Source organism: Lactuca saligna, chromosome 5 (genome assembly GCF_052625555.1).
Source record: "Lactuca saligna cultivar CGN05327 chromosome 5, ASM5262555v1, whole genome shotgun sequence".
In the NCBI taxonomy this organism is placed as follows: domain Eukaryota; kingdom Viridiplantae; phylum Streptophyta; class Magnoliopsida; order Asterales; family Asteraceae; genus Lactuca; species Lactuca saligna.
The window spans coordinates 101,638,313-101,645,902 of record NC_136421.1 but is presented as its reverse complement, the minus strand read 5'-3'; the positions used below and the strand labels follow the sequence as shown (position 1 = coordinate 101,645,902).

The window sequence follows — 7,590 nt, the reverse complement described above, 5'->3', positions numbered from 1 at the left end:
TATATATATATATATATATATATATATATATATATATATATATATATATATATATATATAGGCAAATCGAACGAAAGTAAGGAGCTCTATTTATTTTGTAGATAAGCTTAATAAATTATGTTTGTCCTTAACAATAGTTGTTTAAGGTAGTTAAGTGAATAGAAGTGATTAAAAACCTACATGTTAATTTTCTCTATTGTCACACTAACCTAAAGCATCTACAAAACCTGTTAAGTGAATAGAAGTGATTAAAAACCTACATGGTGATTTTATTATTCATATGCATGATACTGTTCAAATTAGAAAGTAGATGATAACAAAAAAAATATTACCACATAACTTCAGGAGGGTGAAGACAGTGGCAGCAATGAAGAAAACCATGGATATAGCAACCCAGAAATGATGGAAAAAATACAACTTTTAGACTCTTTAAGACAATGGTCTCTTTCGATTAAATATGAGAAGAAAGGTGAAGGCATATAGATATGAATATACTTTCTTTATCAAATAAACTTACAAGAAGTGTCTCCCATATTGCATCATCACTCACACTTTCATCATCTCTAGGTAATAAGGCCTTGCACATTCTGTAAATGATAGATTATCAGTTATGTACATTGAAGATTAGCATAACCAGGCTATAAAGAGAATAGACAATCACCTGAAATTGTCAACAAGAATGGTTACTTCAAATGCCAACAGAGGAAGGAAGACAATCTGCAGGCTTACAGGTGGAGGCTTAGTAACTGCATAAAAAAAATTAGTATGGAATCAGAACAGATATACATGGTATTATTTTCTAAACATTTAATATAATAATATCATATGTTGTCATACCATGGCTATTTTCAAGATAGATGCAAAGAAGCAGTTCAAATGCAATAAGAAAAGGTGTGGCAACGACTGCATGACATGGTTCCCACTGCATAAAAGATAAAGAAAAAGTATTCCTTGATGCGTAATGTAAGAAATGGAAATGACACAGTTCATAAGGTTTATACAGATTGTTCATAGTTATAGTCTTACTTATTAAAGTGAATGAAAAATGATGATGAAAAGGAAGAAAAAGAAAGAGATCATACATCACGGACATGGGGAATTGATGGTGCAGGTAATGAGAATCATCCTCTGGCAACAACAACATGAAATAAGAAAAATGGGAAGAAAATGACCCTGCATACAATAATAAATCATCATCCACTATGCTTTCATTCTGCAATTCATGCATAAAGGATTGAAAAACCTTCGACTTTAAGAAACAAAACTCTCTCTTTCAATCTAAAGTTGCATAAGCACTTTGGCTAAACATGTTTAGAGGGGATAATCTAGATAAAAAAAAGGAGCCAAATCTCGAAGCAAACATAAGTGCACAAAAACCCCAATAACATTTCCAATAATTCAAACATCATAACATCAAACAAAATAAAAGTAAAATCCATGCACAAAAGCATAAAGCAAAAGGAAATCGAAACTGACCACCAGGAGTAGGAAACAAGATGATCGAGTTTAAGAACAATATCAGCATCCCAAACAACTTCCTGCAAATTAGTCACAACTTTCATGGGACTAAGTGGCGTATCGATCATATTCAAACAAAACCTATCTTTCAAAATCTTATATGCATAAAGAACTCGATCTCGTAATCGAGCTTCAACATATTTCATCTGCATCTGAAGTAGAACACAGATGATCGAAAATCGTTGATGGTCGATGCGGTGCCCTTTAGGGCTTCCTGGGGTTATGCATAGGATCGATTCCATATAAGCAGAAGTAGAATGCATAGGATCGATTCCATTTATATATGAAATCAAATGGGGTTACACATATCGGTAGAAGGAAGGGGTTAGGGTTCATATCTATTGAGTTTCATGGGGAGCTGATTGTGTTGATTGTGTGGAGAGAAAACCTAAGAATGAAATTAGGAATGAATCGTTAGAAAGAAGTTTTATTCGGGAGGCGCGTGTATTTTTTTGGGTCAGGATGATGTCAGCAAAATGATCCTAAGGTGGAGACTATAGGAGGGAAATGCAATCAAAGGCCATTTTTTCTTCATTATAGAATTTAAGGTTTTGTTTTAATAATATTTAGAGATTGAAAAACACAACATAAAGATAATAAAAAATCGTTAATTTAAAATTACCATAAATTATCATGTGTTAAAATAAAGGAAATGGAGAAAAAAAAGAAATATAACAAAATTTCTTTATTTATTAGGTTTGCCATTCAAATCAATTGAAATATAAAAATCACTTTTTATTTATTTATTAATTTCGATCGTACTATATATTATATAAAATTTGAAGGCAAAACAACTTAAAATTTAAATGGAAGGATTACTCAAATATTGTAATTGTATTAATGAAACAATAATTTGTTACAATGGCATCATGTGCTTTGCACAAACTCTTACATCTTAATAAATTATAAATGCCTAAAAAATGGTACAACCTCAAAAAATTTACACAAGTAATAAAGCAAGAAAGAATGACCTCTATGAAAGAGCTAACAAACCTACTCTTCCGGCCTCCAATGCTTCCTTTATTTAGTAATTAACAAGAATAATCTACCTCTTTTAAATATATTCGGTGTCCCTCAATATTTTTTACATTGTGCTTTTTACAGTCTGATCCACAACAAATTCAGCATTCTTCATACTCCAAGCACTCATTTGGGATATTTTGACACTTTGAGTACCATTATTAAAAGCGAAAAGGTGGGCATCTTCATTTTTAACAAATTTTGGGTAAATCCGGCTAGTGATACATGTCTTCCCACCAGCTCCGAAGCTTTCAATAATTGAGTGATCTATCTGTAAATATTCAACAAACAAGGGGTCAAATTGCAAAAATGACAACTGTGGAGTGCATTAATAAAACTAATAGCTCGAATTAAAATAAAATATCCCATAATGGTTGAAAGTTAAATGTTGAATAAAATTACATACCAAGTTTCTCAAAGAGATCTCCTCGGACCTAGGATCTATGTCCACAAATGCACCATAACTTGTCGTGTCGATGTTACTCCTAACAGTAGACCTTTAAACACAAACAAAAAACAATTAATAATTGAAAACACATGAGAATCACACGATTATTCAAAAAGCTAATAATTAATCTACGCTATAACCGAAAACTCTAATTTATTTTTCTTCATAAAACAGAGTCATTTTATTCAACATATGCATCTTTTTCCATAAAACAACTGAATAAATCACTACAAACCTGCTAAGATCGCTACACATGAGAACAGAGTATCGTCCGTTCTGGTTTTGGAAAACCCTAAAAAAGATCGCACTCTGTTCTTCCAAATCTTTAGACGCCATAGCCAACAAGCCAAAAGGCCCAAACGCACCTTGGCTTGAGGCACCTCTTTCGGTACAAAGTGCTTGTGGATCGACCGAACTCGTATCCAAAACCTCTGCCTCTTTCAAGTTCTCCAATTTAAATGAAATTGTGACATCAGCCTAAATTTCCAAAAAATAACAAACAAAATTTGTTAACACCATCCTGGAGAAGAGTACAGTTTTTTATGCACAAGGTACAAACCTGAGCAGCAGTAATGCCATGTATTTCAAGAACCGAACCCGGTTTAAGATTCGTTTCTTCAAGTTTAACTTCGTTCTGACGAAGTGCTTCGATCTCCTCCACCGGCCATTGAATCAGTTGCTTTCCACTTCTATCAATCCAAAGCGCCCTTGGAAATGACTGCAATCACGAATGTATTGTAAGAAAAAAAAATATAGCATTGACAAAGTATAAATAATAATTAGTAAATACTAGTCTTTATATGAATTAAGTAAAGTTGTATATTATTTTTCCAAAAGTAAATTAAAAACACTACCTGAAGACCAGCCCATCCTTTTTCGATATCATCTTCTTGAGAATCAGTTTCAGGAACCCAAGCCCATAAAACCCTTCTCTTCTTGGCATCATCGAAGAACGACTTGGAAGCATAAAATTGGCCATAATCGTACCTCAAATCCAAAGTACTTCCAGTTAAACTCAACCCATTTTGTGGTAAAAAGTTCTCATGATCAGAACTGTAAGTCCCAATTGTATACCAATCATGTCCTTCAAATCCTGCTTTCATTACATGCTTCAAACTACCAGTATTCACCGAGGTATCAAGCCCGTTAGTGCTGTTCAACGGCACCGGATAAAAGTCCGGGCACTCCCAAGTTCCGGTGGCAACCGCCGAGGAAAGAGGCTGTTCGTATCTTTTCCAGTTTACGAAATCAGTACTCTGGTACAGAAACGCCATACCGTTGTTGTCACGATCACCGCCGACGACGATCCGCCATACGCCGTCGGGGCCGAGCCAGGCGGTGCTAGGGTCACGGAAACAGTCGTCTTTGACGCCCTCCGGTGGGGTTATGAGTGGGTTTTTTGGGTGTTTCACCCATTCACGGAGGAAAGGATCGGAGAGGTTTTTGGGCCATGCGAGGTCTTGGACTTGACGGGACTTTGAATCGCTGCCGGTGTATAACATGGCCGGAATATTTCCTGGTAAGATGGTGGCAGATCCCGACCAGCAACTCTTGATGTCCGCTTCTTGGGTCGGGTAAATTGCCGGGTCGAGATGGATCCAGTTGACTAAATCGTAGGATACGGCATGAGCCCAAATGATGATGTCACCAAATGTAGCTGCATACGGATTGTATTGGTAGAAGAAATGGTACACTCCTTGGTATAACATAGGCCCTACATATATTAAATGATTATTAGAACCTTCGAGTTTAAAATTCTCAAATGACAACTCTACTTTCTATATTTTTATTAAACCTCGATATTATCTAATTCATGTGAGTCAAACATTTTTAAATAAAATATAAGCACTTAGTTATATTAATGCTATATTTATTTAGAACAATATTCAAGGTTAGTATTGTATATGGATAATACACAAATAAAACATTATAGTTTAAAAAGTAGTATTAGAATTGAAGAAAGTAATGTCTTGTTATACGTTATTATAATTGTATTCGTGATAAATTGTTACAATTAGTTACCTTCTAATAGTAATTTTTTTTTTCTAAAGGTAATTTGAAATAAATAATTAATTATCCATTTGTGTTATCAAAGGGCTTGTAGCCTAGCGGTATCAGGTGGTGCCCTCCCTCTTTGAGGTCGAGGGTTCAAGTCCCGTCGTGAACATGGGTGGAATAGGTGTTGTTAGCTCAGGAGTAGATTAGATTTGCCGGTTAAAAAAAAAAAAAAAAAAAAAAAAAAAAAAAAAAAAAAAAAAAAAAAATTATCCATTTGTGTTGACCCACATACTCAAAGTTGGGCTTCCACCAACTCTAAAGAACGTGGACCAAAGCTGTCCAATAAAACGCAATCCAATATCCGAATGACCATATCTTACTTCAAAGAGGTATTATTTGCCATTTATTTTTGGTAAAAATCATAAAAGAAATATATATATATATATATATATAAGAAAAGGAGCTAAAAAAAGAAAAAAAGCATATAGGGGCATATATGTCATAACAATCGAGATCGAAAGTGGGTGTGGGCGGTGGGGAAGAAGAGGGTATTCCACCATTCTTTGCGTATTTGGTGGGGTTCCTTTCTTCCTTAATAACTCTATCCATTTAAATTATATCGAATTTGCCTTTTATTATAATAATAATTTATTATTCTCATTTTTTATGCTTAAAACAAGAAAAGACGTCTGTGGCATTTTTCTTGCTTTTTACGTGGATATTGTTATTCTTGCCGATTTTAGTAATATTTAAATTACAAGAAAGTAACATCGGAAGTTGCTCTAAAATTAAGCAACCATTTATCTAAAATTGGAAAAATAACATCTTACGAAATTATAAACTCACCATTAGGATCTGTGGATTCCAAATCATCAACCATGCGTGTCCATATGGTATTCATGTCAATGAAAACCAAAAGAAAGAAAGTTAGCTAATATAAACATATTATTTAACAAACTAATTTCCCATCAAAAATAGTAGTAACTTATTTCTTTCGAAAATATTTAAGAGAATCTTAATTAAAGAAAAAAGAAAAAGGACATACCGTTCATCCAATTGCTTGGAGGTTGAAAATGGTAACCAGTTCGATACGGTTGCTCAATCTGTTGATTGGGCAACAGGATTTCATCTTTCAGATTCCGACCAGCCACTTTAGTGTGGCCGGTTTCCTGAAAGATAATAAGAAAACATAATGCAAGAAAAGAGGAAAGAAGTTTATTCATGATGAGTGTGTGTTTGGATATCGATGACTTTAAGGTTGTTTAGGAGAATGGGTGTTGTGGATGGAATGAAGTTGAGAATGGTCCATTGGCTGGTTTATATAGACTTTGAGACTAACAGGAAATACCGAATTATTTTAATAAATGCTCCCTGAACTTTCGTTATATTTGAAAAGTTGGCCTGCCTACCCTTCACTTTTTTAAATTATTACTATTAATGCATTTTATATTTGGTTGTCTTTAAAGGACCCATTTTTATGACTGAAATATCTAGCCGCCGTAACAAAGGTCTTGCATGTAGAATAATTTTTCTACTTTGTTTCACGTTAAAAGTATGGCTTATTAAATATATATATATCATTTTTTTGTTTGCGTTGTATATGATTCAGATTTATATATTTGTGTATTGATGTTTGTGATACTTGATTTGGTTGATAAATGATAACTACTTTACTTTTATCTTATATTCTTATTAATAATACGGTGAATTAGTAAGAATTAATCAGTAAAAGAAATTCATTTATGAGTCCTGGTAGATAGTGAATACCAGGTGCAGTTTTTAATAATTGATACTTGCTACATCGCCGATTCCAAAAAAAAGATACTTCCTACATAGACGTTTTTTTTTTAAAGAAACTATTTATTCAATTTGAAAGATATTAAAAATTATTATTATATATTGGAACAAAAATAATAAATGACATCACATAACAAAAAGTGAAAAGTGAATGTTGGATTGGACAACAACAAAGGGAGAAAAACAAATAAGAGAAGTGAAGGGATGAAATAGAATATCTTTCTAACTACATGGGGTTGAAGGTAAAAACGGTCGACTTTTCCAACCAAGCAACAACAAAAATAATAGGATAAGGTACCGGAAATTAATTTTAATGACGCGGAATATGACAAAAACTCAGAAAGTATCATGTATTGTCCTGGTGGATAATGAATACAACCATTGATCCAAATACATGACTCACCTTCTCAGTAATCACAATCAAATATCGATAAATATATTCATTTAAATTTTTAATTTTAATTCCATATGGTTACTCACACACCTACATTTACAAAAGCGTTTTCATACAAATGGATTAAAAAGAGGGATCCTAGTCGGCAGTTCTTTTGATGAGATAGAAACTGTTTTCGAAGAATACCACGACAAAACAAGAAATAATAATAATAATAATAATAATAATAATAATAATAATAATAATAATAATAATAATGTTTCTCTGTATATAAAACGTTAGCTGACTTTGATATGCTTAAAGGTTCATTCAAATAAAATATAGGTGAAAAAGATGAAAGCATCGATGTGTCTTTAAAGAAAGAGCTAAGAAATAAAATAAAAGAAAATAATTTCCAAACTAAAATTTATTTATG

The 7,590-nt window shown here is 32.9% G+C and overlaps 1 protein-coding gene and 1 long non-coding RNA gene across 2 annotated transcripts; both read right to left on the bottom strand.

Annotated features, from left to right (window-relative positions):
- Nucleotides 1-479: 479 nt before the first annotated feature.
- Nucleotides 480-1,511, bottom strand: LOC144998707 (uncharacterized). The gene is made up of 4 exons (XR_013660407.1): nucleotides 1,083-1,511; nucleotides 838-922; nucleotides 662-746; nucleotides 480-587 (listed from the first exon to the last, which is right to left on the bottom strand). It is a non-coding gene; the product is annotated as an uncharacterized LOC144998707 (long non-coding RNA).
- An 822-nt stretch (nucleotides 1,512-2,333) lies between these two features.
- LOC144998592 (beta-fructofuranosidase, insoluble isoenzyme CWINV3-like) lies at nucleotides 2,334-5,962 on the bottom strand. The gene is made up of 6 exons (XM_078958334.1): nucleotides 5,831-5,962; nucleotides 3,841-4,700; nucleotides 3,546-3,704; nucleotides 3,222-3,463; nucleotides 2,945-3,035; nucleotides 2,334-2,809 (listed from the first exon to the last, which is right to left on the bottom strand). Exons 1-6 carry the CDS (start codon nucleotides 5,883-5,885, stop codon nucleotides 2,603-2,605), a joined length of 1,614 nt encoding a protein of 537 aa, XP_078814460.1. The 5' UTR covers nucleotides 5,886-5,962; the 3' UTR covers nucleotides 2,334-2,602.
- Between the last annotated feature and the right edge of the window lie 1,628 nt (nucleotides 5,963-7,590).

Excerpts from the sequence above, each read along its gene's own strand:
- LOC144998592 (XM_078958334.1), bottom strand. The coding sequence starts at position 5,885 with ATGAATACCATATGGACACGCATGGTTGATGATTTGGAATCCACAGAT. Across the intron at positions 3,464-3,545 it reads ATGGCATTACTGCTGCTCAG|GCTGATGTCACAATTTCATT; the intron begins GTTTGTACCTTG and ends TTGGAAATTTAG. Across the intron at positions 3,036-3,221 it reads ATGTGTAGCGATCTTAGCAG|GTCTACTGTTAGGAGTAACA; the intron begins GTTTGTAGTGAT and ends TTGTGTTTAAAG.